We start from the raw sequence: 20,145 nt of genomic DNA, 5'->3' as shown, positions 1-20,145 counted from the left end.
TCATTGTATAAATACTGTTCCAAGTGATTTGTTACTACTGGGCTGTTTTTTCAAAAAAGACGACCAGTTCTCCGAAAAAAAAGTTTATCCGAAATTGGATAATCGGAGTTGTACTGTAATATCAATGCATTAAAAATTTATTCAGCATGTTCAAATGTAAAATTAATATCCATCCCAAACACTGTGAAGCCAAGTGTAACCTGAGTCAAAGGTTTGATAATATTTTTGTAATCTGACTTGAGCTAAATCGATTATGTAGTTGAGTTCAGGTTAGGTCACCAGATCTATTCTGTTTTGAACAGTTAAAAATATTTTGATATAAGATTTGCCCAGAGTATGATAAAGTACAAGTTATCTTAATCAACAAACATCTTGGTTAACAAATTTAATAAGATCATGCATTAATCTATATTTATTTGTACACATACAAATTATGAATTAATCCAAATGTTACGATGGTATCAACAGTACTAGCTGGGATTTACAATTCATCGGGTTTTAAGATGTAAACTAGGTTTGTTTTTAGTCTCTTTAAAAAAAAAGTGGACTTCCACAAACAGGAAACATTGAAAATATCTTTCAAAACAAAACTTTCATTCTCGTATTCTAAATTATTATTACAGGTTGAAGATGACACAAAGTATTGGAACTTTTGTCCATGTAACATTTTAAAGTTAGAGTTTTAATAAAATTGACAACTGTCACTGATTTTAGAGTAGCAAACATTAACTGGCAATATTCATGATTACAAATTGATACTTAATTGTAAATTCTATTAAATATCTTGCTTTCCACACTATGAAATGCTGCGCTTCCAAGAAACTCTTAAAAGAATTCCTATTCAGTAGAAATCACACTACATTTTTAAGACATTAGTCAAAAAATATCAGAACATAGAAAATTCAATTAACCATTAGCATTTCCAACTCGAGATCAGATCGATCCAAGCTTAGATTGGAAATCTGTGAGAAAGACAAATGCTCCATATTTTTAAGGAAACCACACATGGAGTTTAATACTGCACAATTATAAGCTAATTTCTTGTCATAATGAATGGCCAAATCATAGCTTCCCTTTGATTCTTTCCACGATTATGTTAGTCTAACTCCTCTTGTACAAAATAAGCAATGACTTTCGCTAATTGAGAAATTTCAGCTGCTCCTTGTTAACAGTTTTGCAATATTAAACTTTAATTCTGAATAGTTTTGGATAGAACTCAACATTTTTCTTTCATAATTACCTGCTGGATTGAAAATAAAAATAGTAGACCAATTATAATTCAGGACTGCTGTGATTTTTTTAAAAATCTACCCTCAGTATATTTAATTATATTCCTGATATCTTTAGAAAACCTCAATTATATTGAAAGTCCCTAAATTATTAAGGATGATGTCTTTCAAGTCTGCATATTTGAATTGCTCATATTCCTTTTGATCCCACTTAGGATAGCAAATCCTTGCAGTATGATGCAGAGAAGCACAGGAGCCACACCCGGCTGTACATCGGTCACAACTCTGATAGCTGACTCTCTCACTTCAAGACAAACGTTTGATAGTCCCAATAACCGGTGAGCTATGTAGAAGTGGTCTTCTTCTTTCAGGGGCTGGAGGTTTGGATTATCAAAGGGAATCATTCCATCATCAGAGACATTGTTAATCTGAAAAGAGCAGATATTATTTCAAATTAAATTACTTTATTTCACCTGTGCCTTTACATAAAGCAATACTGTGATAATCCAAGTAATATACTGATCCTTGCACAATGTCGGTTTGCATTAAGTGATTTCAGTCCTTCTTGACATCCTGGATTGGGCAAATCTTACAGATTGGTCAATGAATAGTAATTCTAAATTAACAATAATAAAACATAGCCATTGGATTTTCTACTGTATTTCAGCATTGAGGTACAACCCACCAATGATTTCAAACAGCATTGTTCCAATTTGTTTGTTTCTCCTTAGGATACACAATCAGTTGGTCAAAACAGGATAGAGTAAAAAAGAAACCATGAAAATTTTCAGGGAAGTTTCCAACAGCAATGTGTTCATGGTTTCACAAGGGAGAGGGCAAAATTTTGGCAAATTGGGAAGGACAGGTGGGTGAGCTTTTGGGGATAACAACCATTGGACTATTAGGTTTAAGGTAGTTATGGAGAGAAACTGAGTGGGACAATGACTTAGAATACGGAAGCCTACTTTGAAGATCTAAAATAAGAACTGGCTCAAGTTAATTAGAACAGATTGTTTGAAAGAAGTGAAACGTTACGAAAAATGGGATGTTTTTTTTAAAAAGTGTAAGGTCAGACATGCAAGTGTAGGGAAGCTTGGATAACGATCAAAATTTGTGCAAGGCGGCATGGGGCAGATATAATTAACTGGGATGAAGTAGATTCCTGGAGGAGTTTAGGGAACGAGAAGCAAGCTATCAAAAGGAAATCAGAAGGGCAAAACAGAGACAGGAGATGGGTCTGGCAGATAATTTTTAAATCCATGTACGTAAAGGGAAAAGGTAACCACAGGAACAAGTGGGACCTCTCAGGAATCAATGTGGTCTGCTCTGTGGCAGTGTCTTCAATGAGTACCTCCTCTGTTTTTACTGTGGAGAAAGACATGAGAACTGATAGAGACATGATAGTGTCTTGAAATCAGTTTGTATTACAGTTGAGATGCTCAAGGTCCTGATGTGAATTAAAGTAGACCAGGGGTTCCCAAACCTTTTAGACCTCCAACCCCTTCAGGGACTACGTGGTCTGTCATCGACCCCAGGCATGGAACCCTGGCACTGGACAGGAGGGAGGGTGCACTAAGTAGGATGGTTTTTGAGCCCTCTGTCCTCCGTCTAGTGCCACAATGAGCAGGACATTAATTTGTCCTCCATTTGGGGGTGTAGGCCCTACACCCCCAAATGGAGGACAAATTAAGCGGTAGAAAGGGCACTTACCTGTTAAATGCAGTGTCCTGGGGTCCGGAGGCCATGTGCAGCCAGCTGGCACATGCACGATAAGGGGGAATTATAATAGTAATGCTTGAAGTGCCAGCTGGCGCATACGTGATGGGGGTAAAATGTGACAGCGGCACGTGAAGATTCATTGCAGGTAAGCCTCCCATACCAATACCATGCTGGGGCGTGGAGAAGGGCTACTTTAAAATCAGCCCCTGGCACTTAGCAACCCCCAAATGGTCCCATCCACCCCTGGGGGTTGATATTGACAGCTTTGGTGACCTCTCAGGTAGACATATCTCCTGGGCTTGATCAGATATATCCAAGGACACCATGGTTGAGATTTAGGAGTCATCTATTAAGTACAAGTGAGGTGCCAGAAGACTGGAGGGTAGCAAATGTTTGGTGAGGGCAAAGTTGTAGACATTGCGAATGTGGATCTCTGAATGGGTTGCTGCTCTGGAAGGCTAGATCGTATGAGATCCAAGGTGAGGTAGCAGAATGGATAGAAAATTAGCTTCAGGGAAGAAGGCAGAGGTGATGGTGAAAGGGCCCGAGTGGTAATTGGTGGAGATGGCAGCGGAATGATCGAATTGCAGGCTGCGGGAAGTCTGTGACAGTACAAGTGTCCTTGGTGATTACACCTGTTCAAAGTGCATCCAACTGCAGTTCTTTACAGAGTTAGGGAACTTGAGCTGTAGCTGGCTGAACTCCGGATCATTTAGGAGACAGTTAGGGAACCTGAGCTGTAGCTGGCTGAACTCCAGATCATTTAGGAGACAGTTAGGGAACCTGAGCTGTAGCTGGATGAACTCCGGATCATTTAGGAGACAGTTAGGGAACCTGAGCTGTAGCTGGCTGAACTCCGGATCATTTAGGAGACAGTTAGGGAACCTGAGCTGTAGCTGGATGAACTCCGGATCATTTAGGAGACAGTTAGGGAACCTGAGCTGTAGCTGGATGAACTCCGGATCATTTAGGAGACAGTTAGGGAACCTGAGCTGTAGCTGGATGAACTCCGGATCATTTAGGAGACAGTTAGGGAACCTGAGCTGTAGCTGGATGAACTCCAGATCATTTAGGAGGCAGAGGGGATGATAGAAGCTACAATGAGACAGTCACACCCGAGAGGCAAAAGTCAGATAACTGGTGCCTGTTAGGAGGGGAAGGGAAATAAACAGTCAATGCAAAGCATGCCTATGGCCTTTCTCCTCAGCCACAAAGGTATCCCTTGGATATTGTTGGGGTTTGGGGGGGGGGGAATGACCTATCTGGACAAGGCAGCAGCCAGGCCTCAAGGAAATGGGGAAGTCAGACAGAGCAAGAGTCAGAGGAGACTTGATAGTTTGGGGAACAGAAAGGAGATTCTGCAGCTGCAAAAGTGACGCTAGGATAGTGTGTTGCCTCAAGGGTGCTCGGATCCAGGATGTATCTGAGTGGGTGATGAGCCAGATGTCATGGTTCATATTGGTAATGATAAATGCAGGAATGGGAGAGAACTCTGCAAGGCAAGTTTATGGAGTTAGGAAAAGGGCTGCAGAGCAGGATCTCCAAGGTGGGAAGATCAGAACAGAAAGATAGAGCAGACAAATGTGTGGCTGAAGAGACAGTGCAGCAGGTAGGGTTTCAAGTTCTTGGATCATTGGAACCTGTTCTGTGGAATCGATGTCCTGTACAAGTGGGAAGGGTTGCACATGAACTCCAGAGGAACCAATATCACAGCAGGGAGGTTTGCTAATGCTGTTGGGAGTTTGGGAGGGGTTGAAATTAGATTAGATTTGCGGGGGTGGGGGGGGGGGGTGCAGTGGGAACCAAAGTGAAGAGGCAGAGGAAGAAGCTGTTGATGCACAAGTAGAGGCAGCTGGTAGAAGTTTGTGTGGAATGACAGGCAGAGTTGGCAAAGTTGCAGCTCTGGGGATGAGTTGCAAAACAGGGACGTAGAGTCAAAAAAAGTAACAAGTACAGGTTATGTATTCAAATACACACAGCATAAGAAATAAAGTGGATGACATAGTAGTACAGATTGCCGAGTATGTTGTGGCTATTATGGAATTGTGGCTAAAGGATGGATGTCATCAGAAGCAGAATAGCCAAGGATACACAATGTATTAAAAGGACAGGCAGGTAAGCAGCGGTTTCTGTGGAAAGGAATTACATTAAAGCATTAGAAAGAAGTGACATAGCATCAGAAGATCCTATGTTGAGTTAAGAAATTACAAAGGTAAAAGGACAATGTTGGCAGTTATATACAGACTTTCACACAGCAGCCGGGAAGTGGACATCACATTACAACAGCAAATAGAAAAGACGTGTCTGAAGAAAATTGTTATGGTTGTCATGGGGGATTTCAACATGCTGGTAGGTTGGGACTGGATCTCAAGAGAGAGAATTTGTAGAATACCCATGAGATGGTTTTTTTGGAGCAGTTTGTTGATGAGCCCACTAGGGGTTCAGCTGTACTGGATTGGGTGTTGTGTACTGCACCAAAAGAGATTAAAGAGCTTAAGGTAAAGGAATCATTGCGGGTCAGTGATCACAATATGACTGAGTTCAGTTTCAGATTTAACAAGGAGAAACTAAAGTCAGATGTATCGGTATTTCAGTGGATAAAGGGAATTACAGTGGCACAAGCGAGGAACTGGCCTAATTAGATTGGAAGGGGGTACCAGTAGGGTGGATAACAGAGTGGCAATGGGTGAGTTTTTGGATGAATACATACCAAAAAAGAGGAAATATTCAAATGGGAAAATTCTCACAACTGTGGCTGACAAGGGAAGTCAAAGCTAATGTAAAAGCAAAAGAGGTTATACATGGAAGCAGAAATTAATGGGAAGGGTTTAAAAACTTGCAGAAGTCAACAAAAAAATAAGGAGGGAGAAGATGAAGTATGAAAGTAGGCTAGCAAATAATAGAGGATATTAAAAGCTTCTTCAATATATAAAGGGTAAAAGAGAGGTGAGAGTAAATATAGGGCCTCTAGAATATAATGCTGAAGAAATAATAATGGGAGATAAGGAGATGGCAGAGGACCTAAATGAATGTTTTGCATCTGTCTTCATTGTGGAAATGGCGTGCCAGATGTCCAGGGGTATCAGGGAAGGGAAGTGAGCGCAGTTACTAGTTCAAGGGAGAAAGTACTCAGAAAGCTGAATGGTATGAGAGTAGCTAAGTCTTGCAAACCAGGTAGATTACACCCTCAAATTCTGAAAGAAATTGTGGCAGAGATTTTGGAAGCATTGGTAATGATCTTCAGTAATCCATAGATTCTGGCATGGTCTGGGGAGGACTGGAAAATTGCAAATGTTACCCTACTACTTAAGAAGGAAGAGAAGTAGTGGAAATAAAATTATAGACAAGTTGGCCTGATGTCAGTGGATGGGAAGATGTTGAAGTAATTGTCAAGGATGAGGTTATGGAGGCACATGACAAGATGGACCAAAGCCAGCAAGGTTTCCTTAAGGGGAAATCTTGCCTGACAAACCTATTGGAATTCTTTGAAGAAGTGACAAGCAGGCTAAAAGAGAGATGCAATGGATGTTGTGTATTTGGATTTTCAGAAAGCCTTTGACAAGGTGTTGCACATGAGGCTACTTAACAAGATAAAAGCCCATGGTAGAGCATTTGCTGTAAGCAGAGAGTCGGAATACAGGAATTATATTCTGGTTGGCTGCCAGTTGCTAGTGGTGTTACACAGGGATTGGTGCTTGGGTTGAAATTTATGTTGTAAATCAATGATTTAGATTATAGAATGAATGGTTATGTGGTCAAGTTTGTAGATGATATGAAGGTAGGTAAAGGAGAAGGTAGACTTGAGGAAACAGGGAGGCTGCAGGGCAGACAGATTAGGGCAATGGGCAGAGAAGTGGCAAGTGAAACACAAACTCAGAAATTGTACGTTCATGCACTTGGGTAAAAGAAGAAAAATGGCAGACTCTTTTCTAATGCACTACCCCATCAAAACCACCCCTAATTGGTGCAACACCACTTGATTTTCCTTCTGGGCACTCTCTAACTGGATAGCATTAACATAGACTTTTCAGGTTTCTGCTAACCTAGTCTCAGTTCTCCCTCTCTTCCTTTTCCTGTTGTCTTCTTTCCTCCAGCTCTCCACCCCCTTTCCTCTCCATTCATGGAGCCATCCCTCTCCCCCTGCTTGATGATGTTTTCCCCCCCCCCCCACCACTCCCATTTTGTCCGGGTGCCTGCTGACATTTTTCCAGATCTTGATGAAGGGCTCAAGCCCAAAGCGTTGGTTCTGTATCTTTGTCTTTGCTATACAAGATGTGCAGTTTGACCTGCTGAGTTTCTCCAGCATTGTTTTTGTTTTAACGATGGTGTCTGCAGGCTTCCACCATCAGATTTCTGAACAGAAAGGTGGAGAGGATGAGCAAATAGGTTCTTGGGAGTCACTATCTCAGAAGATCTTTCCTGGAACCAACACACCAATGGCATCATGAAGAAAGCCTCTACTTCCTCAGGAGTTTGCGGAGGAGCTAGTGGAGTTGTTCAAGTGAACCGGTACGGACTCAAAGGGCCGACATGGCCTGTTTCCGTGCTCTAAACGATTATATGGTTAAATGAAGAGAAAATTTTAAATTCCCAGATGCAAAGGGTCCTGGGAGTCCTCATGCAGCAACTCTGAAAATAAACGTACAGGTTGCCAAGATGACAATATCTTTTCCAATCGTTACCTTATTTCTTTGCTGAAAATCTTCTTTAAATTATTAAAGAATTGTAATTCAGCAATTTCGATGGAATAATAAAGTGCCAAGAATTTCACTGGAAAAATTAATGTGGGGTTGTTATAAGTTAGGCTACCGATTTTAGTAAGTGTTATTTGACAGCACAAACCAGATTTCTTTCATCTTTCTTTGAGGAAGGAAGCACACCCCCACTCAATGAAAGATGGGGTAGTAAAGTATTTTATTTATAAGAGAAGTGTTTAATCAATAAAAAAGACAGATAATCCTATATTAATACATGGCAAGAAATCAATGAGTGTATTGGAAAGAAAGTAGAGACGTCATATTAAGAGGACCATTATGTTATGATGTGTGGCTGCCTATGAATCTAGGCCACAGAATATTAAACTCCTGGTAATGACAAAGGAATGAGATATGTTGAAGGGGATTTTTAATGTCTTTGATCAACTAAAACAGAAATATGGAATAGTTAATGGGACTTTCTTCCATTTTCTCCTGAAAGAAAGATGGGGGCCAATGTTGGTCCCACCAGAAATTAGTGAATTGGAACAAATGATCTGGCTGGAAAATGTACCTAAATTTATAACAAGAATGTACTATGATATCCAGAGTGACAATGCAAAACCAGGTTCACAGAGGTAGAGGGGGAGATAGGAATCGAAGTTGAGGTGTTGTAATACCAGAAAGTTGCTGGTCTGACTGGAGTTTGGATAGTACGACATCAATGATCAATTCAAGATATGGACTGGTTCAGTATAACTTCCTTCACCAATTAGATCTTACACTACAGAAGCTAAATAGATCAGAGTCTGATATATTGGAGGTGGTCTTTAGATGTGGGATTGAAATGGGAATGTTTTTACATGCGACCTGGTCATATGTGAAGGTGAGGCCTTTTTGGCAGGAAAGTGCTGAAATATTAGCAAGGATAACAGGAGTGGTCTTTGCATGTGACCCAGAGCTTTATCTCTTGGGTAATTTTATTGAAATAAGTAATAAATTAACTAAATTCTAAATTTCTTTTGTCAAAAAAATGTATTGCAATTACATGGGAGTATGACTCTCCCTTACTTGTTGGACTGTGGAGATGAATAGTTGTATACCTATGGAGAAAATTACACACAATCAAAAAAACAAGTATGACATATTTGTCATGATATGGAACCCATATTTGGACCATATAGGGGCCAATTATAAAAAAATAAAGATAATAACGGATGTGGCTATAGTATAAACAAATATGACTTCCTCATATGGATTTTTTTTATGGTTAACCACCTATTTTATGGTTAATATAGGTGTGTGGATTTATTTTTATGGGGGGGGTTCTATGTTTCTTTTTTGTATGAAAATGTTTAATATAGTGATAGTGAAGATTTTATTATGTATGTTTATGAAAAATCAGAATAAAATATTCAAAAAATAAACTTGCAGGTTGAGTCCACTGAATAGCCTATTTCTGCACACATGCCTTAAGGTCAAACCTACATTTGCAACTTACCAAATAATGCAAAGATGGAAGGATTTGAGTTTCACAACAAATACCCAAGATTGCAAGGCTCTCTTCAGACATTCCTAAATAAATGAAAAGGGCTGTGAGCTCTAAGCAATCTAAATATTAAAAATATAACTTTAAAATAAATTGATAGGCAAATTTAATACAATTGAACATTAAGAAAATACTGTACCCATTAAATAAAGCTTTATCGATTATTCTATCAAAAAAAAATTTGGCTGCAAAAAAGTCTGACCAGTTTAAACATTGAAAGCAATTCCATTAATGACTATGATGAACCCTTTTGCTTCTGACAGGGCACTAATTTTGCACTGTAACAAAAGCAAAATACCACTCATAGTGGAAAACTAAAATGAAACAAAGTGCTAAAAATACTTCAAGGGTTAGGCAGCAGCTGTGATGAGAGAAGCAGGAAAAATCTTTCAGCTCCTTTCGGATTCCGATGAAAGATCTGCTGAAGCATTCACTCTTTTTATTTCTTTCATCCTGCCTGCCATTTTGATTATTTATTGATGTTTCCAATTTTAGTTTAAACTGTGACGAATTAATACAAGTGTTTTGCATGGCATTAAAATCTTAAATATTTGCGGAGTTCTCCTGCTGCAACCTGAACGTAAACATAGCTAATTTCTTGCCTGATAATCCTTTCTGACATTGCAGGAAAATATGCTGGACAAAATTGTGAAGATCATTTTATTCACTGATTAACGTTTCAAAATCATTCCATGCATTAAACTTTACATCCTCTCACCAGCTAGAGCACTGAAAAGGTAGAATGCAGTTGTTAATAGCTCTGGTGTTGTGATGTCTTTTTTGGGAGAACCCTCCTCACTTGGGCAGCTGTAGCCTAAAATCTGCAGCAGTTCCTTGACTTTTTGTGCTTGTGTTGAATCCATTTCTTGTAGTCCCAACAGATTTGGCTGTTCAGCTGAAGAAAGCTCATCAAGCTGCAAAATATCACACAAAAAACACTTTCCAAGCCACGTTTCATAGGAGTTAATTAACTTCTAAACTCTTGGGACAGGCCTCTATTAGTCTGTCATTTGGTTCTATACCAACCCAAACTAAAATGATACCTACACCCGGGTGAGGCTGGGTGAACTTTGAACAAACTAGCAGCCACTCTTTTGGCAGAGCAACTAGCCAGGTACAAGCAGATGAGTCTTGGCAGGATCTAATCCTTATGTCCAACTTGACACCAGTTGACCAAAAAAATGACCACACTCATTGTTTGGAACTTACCCAACCTCAATAGCTTTCTACTCATCTCATCAAAATGGAGCCTCTGATTAAATGGGCACTCCACCATTCATCTTCTCTCCTAGTTCAAGAATTGATCTTGAGGCCAAAAATAATTCATTAATACCCTCAGTTCTCACTGACAATACACCCTGTTTCTACTCCTACAATATACGTGGAACTTAAAATATTGCCAACTTGCACAGAAGCTGCTTGGAAAAACTCGCTTACCTGGATGTACTTCATGATAGTCTATTGGCTAACCAGATTGATCCATGGAGATTACACTGAACATGGACAGACCAGCTGGACATTGGGAGGAGCACATTATCAACTGTGGACCATCTTTCCAAACAACCTAGAATAAATCTCTCATTTGGAGATTCCATTCTTTCCTTGTGTTGTGTAATGTAGTTCACTCTCTCTGTTTAATGATCAAAGGTGTACCATAATTTCACCATGGTTTTCAAATGTAATGAAAGCCTAGACAAGTAAAGTTTCAACCCAATTTTTCTAAAATATCACTGAACTAGAATGACATAGTAGTGAATGATGAGTAAGGAGATGATATGCAAAGTTCAGGCTTAAATCTTTCCTAATATTAATCAAAATCATTCCCTAAAGCAATCTTTAGAGTCAGTGAGTTACAGAATGTCCATGCTGAAGAATAGGCCCTCCTGCTTTAGTCCTATTTGCTCAGATTCTACTCCCTACCCTTCTACTCCATGTAGTGTTTCTTAAAGGATACTAACATACCTGCCTCAACCACTTTGTCTGCCAGCTTGTTCCATATGCCCACCACTTTCTGAATGAAAAACCATCCCCTCACGTCCCTTCTAAATCCCTACGCCCTCACCTTATAGTTATCCCCTCTCATCTTAGATTCTCCTAACCTTGAAAACAGACTGTCACCATTCACCTCATTTATGCTCATCAATTTTATAAACCTCAATAAGATCCCCTCTCAATATCCTATGCTACAAGAAAATCATGCCTCCTTTTTCCAGTCTCTCAAGATAAGTTAACTTCCTTAATCCTGGCAACAACTTTGTAAACCTCTTTTGTACTGTTACATCATGGACCAGCAGCAATAGAAATCCACCAAGACAATGTTATTTTTAAAACAATAGTTAATAATTACTAATAATATAAATCTTACTTAAATCTATGCTTAACCCCAACTATGGTGTGTGTGTGTGTGTGTGTGTGTGTGTCTGGAAACTCAATTCCCAAATCTCAGTCTTAGAAATCCCCTGTTGAAACTCACAACCTTTTAACTGTTATTCAGAAGTAATTATGAAGTCGGATAGACACTGAGTCATACAACTTCCTTTGACTCACAGATCTTTTCTTGTCTTGCTTCCAGAGAAATTTTCTTTCACAACTCCCCTCTTCCTTTTGTAGGGGAAACAGAACTTGTGACTTCTACGATGCTTCCAAAAACCCATACAAGTCTCAGACAAGTGTCGATTCAAATGATGCAATTCTCCTCCTTCCTTTACCCAATGGTCAATCCAAAATTACCATTATAATTTCTGTTTTTCCTGACAAAGTATCAGAAGTATCCATTTCACAGAGCCATTTCAATGGTATTTTTAGATCACTTGCTTGAGCAATACTCAAATCTGTTTCAATTTCCTCAAAATATGGCTCATAAGCATACAAGATTATAAATGTCCCATTTGGTCTTTCTTCATGAAATAACAACCATTGTTCTTTTGTTCTTCCAAACCATTACTTTATTTATGATTCCTACCTGATGGTGCCTTCTGTCAGATCACAAAAGATCACAAGCTGTGGATAGTTTTGCTGTGAAAGGTTTTCAGCCCATGTTAACCCTTAAAGTGTGGTTACTAAATAAAATGTGAGCTTATAACAGTACCGTTTCCAACTTTATAATATCCTTCCTTGCTAGGCAACCAAAACTACACACAATATTCCAAGTGTGACGTCACCCTCTGATTGTATCAATGCCCCAACCAATGAAGGCAAGCATCCCAAACATGACTCACACTACCTATGCTACCATCCTTAAAGAGCTATGTACCCTCTAGTCCATAAAACTCCTTAGAGTGCTGTTTCAATTTACCTAAATCAGTGCTTCTCAACCCTTTTCTTTCCATTCAAATACCGCTTTAAGTATTCCCTATGCCAGAGGTGCTCTATGATTAGTAAGGGATTGCTTAAGGTGGTAGGTGGGTGGAAAGAAAAAGTTTGAAAACCACTGTTTTAATCGTACCTAATTGACTCATTATGTGCACTTTCATAACTTCAAAGGAAATGGACCAATGGCAATATTTCAGTAATAATTTGGTCTAGAGCAGTGATTTTCAACCTTCCCTTCCCACTGACATACCACCTTAAGCAATCCCTTACTAATCACAGAGCACTAATAGCATAGGGATTACTTAAAGTGGTATGTGAGTGGAAAGAAAAAGGTGGAGAACCACTGACCTAAATGCAGCATCTCACACTTTGAGTTGAACTGTATCTGCCATTCCTTAGACAGTTCCCCATATGGTCAATACCCAGGTAACCTTCTTTACTGTCCCCCATAGCACATTTTTCATGTCATCAACAAACTGCTTCGCTTTGCCACAAGCATCCTTGTCCAAATCATTTATGTTTATAATTATTAAAACCGGAGCATTACAAAAAAGGATCATGGGCTAGTTACAAGCACACAAGTGACACATTTATTGTAGAGAGTGTTCAATCAATTAGTGTCCCACTGCTGAGCAACAATTTGTCAATTATGTTCAGAGGCAGGCTTCACAAGCTTGTCAAATATATAGCATCTATCCAGGAGAGAACCAAATTGGTTGTTTGCCACTCGATTTGCTTGCTTCAACATATTTTGCCAAAAATATATTTCATGAAAATAAATAAATGCCTCAGTTGAATTTCATTCATATTATTTTTCCAAATATACGGCATATTTAATAGCACTTAATTAAAGGAATACAAAACTTTGAATGAAATATCTTCACTTTCTTTTGCAAATTACCATTTCTCAATATTTGATCTTTCAGAACAGCAGGCTGTAAAAATTAGCTGGAAGAGGTGAAATTCACAGATAAGATTTATGCTTGCTGAAAGACTAGATGCATGCTTATGTGACTAATGTACTCTATTTGGATGAGTCTTTCCATTTGAAGACATTTCATGCCATTTAACTTCATGGGCCTGGTCAACTGGCAGTTCTCACTTGATCCAGAGGGAGAGAGGTAATTATTCAGTGAAATAAAGACAACAAATGGGAGTCGGTTGGGGTGCAGTGGAGCAATCACTCCAGTGATATCAATGAGAAGAATTTTCAAGACTATAAACTGCTCAGTGGCACACAGACCAGATAAAAAGAGATGCATTCTATAATATCAGACTTTAAGATATATTAAATGACAACCTTACAGTAAAGATTAAGTGAATAAAATTTACTTACAGCATTTTCAAGAAAAGAAATCACCTCTTCATGATATAAGAATTCACAGTAAAGTCCGAAGAGCTGTTGTGAGTTTTCCTCTGAAAGTTCAAGGAATGGCTTGAGCTGTTGATCAGCCTCTTCAATTGCTATGAAGTGTTGAAAGATACAAAACATTTTCACTCAGTGATTGTTAAACAAGCTTGCAGTGATTACGTACACTTATTTTGCAAATACTTTAGTATACATGCGCTCACTTCTTTTGAACAACTTTCAGTTAAATGTGGACCACCAAATACTCATTTTTTTTTCCAGTATCTACAGATTAGAGATTTTTTTACAATTTTAATTACATAAGGGGGAATGATAAGAATTTTTAATTTACAACCTTTCTATAACGATTGAATATCTTAACATTTATATGTTGTGGGAAAAGAGAGGCTCCCTCAGATAATTTTTTTTTTTAAAAAGCCTGGGAACAGGACCTACAGGTTTTAATTTCTGAAGAAACTTAGAGTGAAATTTTCAAATTGGTTAATACCTCATCTTTATGTGCCTGTCACTTTCTCCTACAATTTAAAGTAGTCCTTAGGGTTCATATGTCCAAAATCAAACTATTTCATTTTCATACAGATGCATTTCCTCGTTGTGATAAATACAATGATGGAGATGCTTCATTAATTCATATGTTTTGGACATATCAAGAGCCTTGAGAAATATTGGAACAAATTATTTCAAACTTTCTCTGCAGTTTTTAAAGTTAATTTTAAATCTAATCCCTTAACTGCTTTATTTGGTATGGAGAGGATAACACAACTTTAACGGCATCTGATCTGTATGTATTAGCTTTTATTTCTCTTATGACTAGGCAGGCAGTGTTGCTCATATGGAGGCCGTTACCTTAGTCATGTTCTATGATTAGGTAACGTCATGTTTAACTTTAGAGATGATTTCAAGTTAAATTCAAAATTTCAAACACTATGGGGACCTTTTTTGAATTACTTTTATAATCTTTGATTTAATATGAAGGTAGAAAGTGTTGACTAATTAGGTAATTTATCACTCTGTTAAGAATTCTGTCTTTTTTTTCCTGGCCAACCAGCTTCTTTCTTGGTTGTGGGTTTAGATTTTCTTTTTACAATAAAATATTAATACAAAACAATTTGTTTGATTGAAAATGTGGGTACCTGGGGTGAAATGAAATGCTTTAAGTGTAAGGCATATTTCTGATTTTTAACATATATTCTTATGTACTGTGTTCTATTTGATGTTAATAAAATATTGAAAAAAGAATACATGCACAAAAAAATGACTAAAGCTCACTACAAATCAGTCTGAAGTGTTCTAGTTTGGCCCATGTATTGTCATCTCTGTAGCTAATCTACAGACTACAATTTGAGTGGATAGTAGTTTGATAAAGTTCTGCAAAGATATCATCTCCACATGCAAATCACATTTCTGACCTCCATGTCAACACAACAGAATGTAGAGGATAAAGGATCCTGGTACATTTGACTTCCCACTCCACTGCTCAAATTACCTTGAGTAAAACATTGACATAACATAAAAGAAGGGTCTGATGCAGGAAGCTGTCAAAATATCACTCGGTAGTCGAAGGATGGGATCTCAGGATACATTGCCTAAAGCCCAGATTCTGACTTTATTAACAGGGAGGACTCCAGAAGAAAGGTCACATTCCCAGATGATCCTCTACTGTTAGAATCCAAAGATTGTGTGCGGGTTGCCTTCAGGAGAGTGAATCCAAAGAAAGCATGCGACCTTGACAGAGTACCCTGCCGAGTAATGAAAACCTGTGCTGACCAACTGGTTATTGAATTCACCAACATCTTCAATGTCTCACACGAACAGGGCGTGGTACCCACCTGTTTCCAACAATCGGAGCCCAAGAAGTGTGATAACCTGTCTAAATGACTATCAATTAGTGACACTCACATCCACAGTGATAAAATGTTTTGAGAGGCTGGTGTTGTAGTATGTCAACTCCTGTCTGAGTGGCAACATGGATTAGTTCCAATTTGCCTACCACAGCAGTGGGGGAGATTCAAACTAGAGGGCATGGTTTAAGATTGAAGGGGGAAAATTATAAGGGGAACATGAGGGGAAATTTCTTTACGCAAAGGGTGGTAGGGATGTGGAATGAGCATCCGGCAGACGTAGTCGAGGCGGGATCATTGGTTACATTTAAGGATAGACGGGATAGTTACATGGAGAGGAGAGGACTGGAGGGGTATGGACTGGGTGCTGGTCAGTGGGACTAGGAGGGTGGGAATTTGTTACGGCATGGACTAGTAGGGCCGAACTGGCCTGTTCTGTGCTGTAAGTGGTTATATGGTTATATAGCAGATGCCATCTCACTGGCTTTACACAAAACCCTGGAATACCTGGAGAGCAAAGATAAATATTTCAGGATGCTCTTCAGTGAGTGCAACACCATCATCCCTTCAAAACTAATTACCAATCTCCAAGACCTGGGCCTCAATACCTCACTGTGTAATTGGATCCTGTATTTCCTCACCTTCAGACCCCAATCAGTGTGGATCGACAAGAACATCTCCAAAATTTCCATCAGTACTAGAGCAATCAGAGGGCCGTGTACTTAACCCAACTCTACTCGCTTTACACCTATGACTGTGGGGTTCGGTACATCAATAGTAAAGTTTACAAATTTGCTAATTATACAATGGTAGGAGGTTGTATGTCACCAAAACTAAGGAGCTGATTGTCAACTTTAGGAAGGGAAAACCAGAGTTGTACATTCCCGTGATCATCGGGGGATCAGAGGAGGACAAGGTGAGGAAATTTAAATTCCTGAGAGTAACCATCTCAGAGGACCTTTCCTAGATCCATCATACTAATGCTATCACATTATGTCAAACACAAGTCAGCGCCTCTAATTACTCAGGAATTGGTGGAGGTTTGGTATGACATTGAAAACCTTGGCAAACTTCTGCAAAAATGTGGTACAAAGTGTGCTGACTGGCTACATCATGGCCTGGTTTATTACTGAATATTTATTTTTCTGCATTTGTATGGTTTGTTTACATTTGCTTTTTCTTGAGTACAGTTTACAATTATTGATCATTAGAAATTGTGCCTGGCCCACATGATCTACCATGTACAAAACCATGCTGACGACTCCAAATCAATCCCTGTCTTTCCAAATAGTATATACCATCTCTAAGAACACAAAGGATGCAGAGAAGTTTACCAGCATATTGTTAGGATTCAAGGGCCTAAACTATAGGGGGAGGTTAAGCAACCTTGGGCTTTATTCCTTGGAGTGCAGGAGGATGAGGAGTGATATCATACAGGTGAACAAAATCATTTAAATAGATAGGGTGAAGCATTGAGTCTTTTGCCCAGAGTTGGGGAAATTGGTAGTCATAGAGACATAGATTTAAGGTGAGGGGGAGAGACTTTACAGGAACCTGAGGGTAACCATTTTACACAGAGGTTGTTGGATATATGGAATGGGCTGCCAAAGTGGTTGAGGCAGGTACCATTGAAACTTTTGAGAAAAAAATGGACAGACACATGGCTGGGATTAGAGGGATATGGACCAAACAGGCATGTGAGATGAGTATAAATGGGGCATTTTGGTCATTTGGGGCAAGTTGGGATGAAGGGCCTCTTTCCATGCTATGAGAGGTATTATTGGGTTGTCTTTAAACAGTAATCAGCCTTGCTGAAGATGAAAAATTGGGATCAAATTATAAGGGTTTCAAACTGGATTTTAGTTTCATTGTTTGTGCTAAACTGATACAATGTGATTAAAAATTGGAAATATGGTTAGAATGGGAATACTTGTGAAAATTTTATTACCAGGTGACTCATCAAAATAATACATGTTGTAATGAATGCCAAAGAGGTAAATCAACTGTACCTTGCAGTACACTAATTGTACTCTATTAAAGAGCCAACGACCTAGGTTTAAATCCTGCACTGTCCGTAAGCATTTGTATTGCATAGGTTCCTACTAAGGCTCCGGTTTCCTCCCACCCTTCAAAATGTACAAGGGTTGTAGGGTAATTGTAGGGCGGAAGGGCCTGTTACCATGCTGTATGTCTAAATTTTAAAAATTCAACATGCAGGACTATTACACAATGTATAATAATTTGAGTGGAGGAAAGTTTAAGGGAGATGTCAGAGGAAATTTTTTTTTAAACATAGACAGTGGTGGGCACTCGGAATGCATTGCCGGGGTGGTGGTGGAGGCTGGTACAATGGGGATATTAAAAACTCTTAGGCACGTAGATGTCAGAAAATAGGAATATGGAATATGGTGTACATAGATCAAGACAACATCATAGGCTGAAGTTCTATTTTCTATAGCACATGAAAATTAGAATTGGGAAGTGGGAAAAAAAAGTGTAGATTTTTTTTAATAGAGGCTAATATAGGTGTGAACAGAGAGGGAAGGCCATAAAGTTTGATTTTATTTATGTTTAATGAAGAGTTGTTTCAATAACTAAATTCACTTTTTTTTTTACACTGATGGTATTGCTTAACTACTTTATTTTTTTAAATGTTAATCTTCGTCATAGGTTTTATGTACAAACTTTATATTTTGTGATCTTGCTGCCGGTGATCTGACTCCACATTTTTTTTATTTTAAAAATCATTGCTGTTATTCTTATAGATTGAAAAATCAAACCACTGTTTGCACAAATTGCAAAGAGAAAGTGTCTGAACAAAATGCAAATGAGGGACATCAGTCAAAGGCACTGTACAAAGAAAGGCTGAGCTGATCGGGTACAAATATCAGTCATGATGTACAATAGGAGTCACATTGCTTTCGCTAGCACAGAAAGACTGACCTGACAGAATATGTTGTAAGAAATACAAGCAATTCATCGTCCAGAAATTACTGAGATCCCACTAGTGTAGACTGTCAAGCAGGGAGAACAATCAGATTCGAGTAATGCAATATTTAATAGTTCAGGAAGGATGAATTTAACTTGGAGCACACAGGAACTGACTAACAGGATAGTTGGAATAAACCACAAAACAAAATTAAAATCAGAAACAGGAAGTTACAAATGAAGACCCAATGAGAAAGAAAGCAGTGAACAGTGGTCAGATATTCAGCATCTCAGATTTTCAAGAAAATACAGACAATTAATTATGAAACATTTTCCAACAATAACAAAGCATAAAAATGGAACTAACAACAACACCAGTACCATATGGACAACGCAGCAGCAAGCTATCATTTGACATGGCTTTTACCACAGAAGATTTACTAAGATCTTGATGATAAGTAGAATTTGCCAAGAATGTTGCCGCTGACAGATCTGTAGTATAGAACCTAGCCTGAAAAATACCTTAACTCACCTGCTCGGTGGTGCCCAATTACCTGGTTTTAAAATGATTAGTGAAGTTTCACTTGGGATATCCATCTCAAGCGCAGACTGATGACTTTTATGGGCTCCATCAACGCAACATAAAGGGGAGCTTACTGTTCTAGCACAAGCTCTTTTGTTTCTGTCTAGCAGGGTCTTATCAAAACCTCCATATTTGTCTGAAAGTAGGCATAGCTCTGGCATGAAAATAGAAATGAAAACATGTTACATTAGCACAAGGCTGCAACAACAAGAGGCTACATTTACAACAACCATAATTAAATAATAGCAATGTGATTTTTATATACAATATAATGACTGTAACCAGTTAAAATATTGTCTTTTTAATTAATAACTCGGATTGCTCTACGCTTAAATTCAGTCAAACGGACACCACTGCAAATTGGTATCAACACATCCTCAAATATTGTCATTCATTCCAATTTCTCTGTTAACCTGCTAGTTCGGGGGAATAAATTCTGATTGCATCACCACTCGTTTTTCAAAGCAATGTAATTATGAAAATTGCTGAGGTCCATACTGTCCTTACTGCAGCATTTACAGATCACTTTGTTGAAAATAAAGTGTACATTAAAACACTAGAGTTATGGAAACAAGCCCTTTGCCCATCTTGTCCATGCAGGCCAAGCTAGTTCCTTTTGCCTGCGTTTGGCACATAGCCCTCTAAATCGTTCCTATCCATTTTCCTGCCTAAATGTCTTTTGAACATTACAATTGTCCCCACTTCTACCACATCCTCTGGCTGCCTGTTCCATAGACTCATCACCCTGTTTGAAGAAGGTGCCCTCAGATACCTTCTAAATGATTTTTCTCTTTCCATAAAAAAAATCTATGTTTTAGGGTATTTTCTGATGCTCCAGGGAGAAATGTCTCAGCCTATCCATCTAATTCAAGCCCACCAGTCCAGTAACATTCTTATCATCTCTCTTCCAGCTTAATGATG

The 20,145-nt window shown here is 38.7% G+C and overlaps 1 protein-coding gene across 2 annotated transcripts in view; it reads right to left on the bottom strand.

Annotated features, from left to right (window-relative positions):
- Positions 1 to 372: 372 nt before the first annotated feature.
- Positions 373 to 20,145, bottom strand: part of gsdmeb (gasdermin Eb) — a 35,228-nt gene continuing 15,455 nt past the window's right edge. For both annotated transcript variants that reach the window (XM_069914158.1, XM_069914159.1), the window contains exons 6-10: positions 19,196 to 19,378; positions 13,840 to 13,967; positions 9,910 to 10,105; positions 9,144 to 9,217; positions 373 to 1,657 (exon numbers count right to left, since the gene is read on the bottom strand). In XM_069914158.1, the coding sequence (XP_069770259.1) occupies positions 1,397 to 1,657; positions 9,144 to 9,217; positions 9,910 to 10,105; positions 13,840 to 13,967; positions 19,196 to 19,378 (842 nt within the window). In that variant the 3' untranslated portion in view covers positions 373 to 1,396. The remainder of the gene's footprint in view (positions 1,658 to 9,143; positions 9,218 to 9,909; positions 10,106 to 13,839; positions 13,968 to 19,195; positions 19,379 to 20,145) is intronic.

This window comes from Narcine bancroftii, chromosome 1, assembly GCF_036971445.1.
Source record: "Narcine bancroftii isolate sNarBan1 chromosome 1, sNarBan1.hap1, whole genome shotgun sequence".
In the NCBI taxonomy this organism is placed as follows: Eukaryota; Metazoa; Chordata; class Chondrichthyes; order Torpediniformes; family Narcinidae; genus Narcine; species Narcine bancroftii.
The sequence above is the reverse complement of the archived record's forward strand: the minus strand, read 5'-3'. Positions and strand labels throughout refer to the sequence as shown.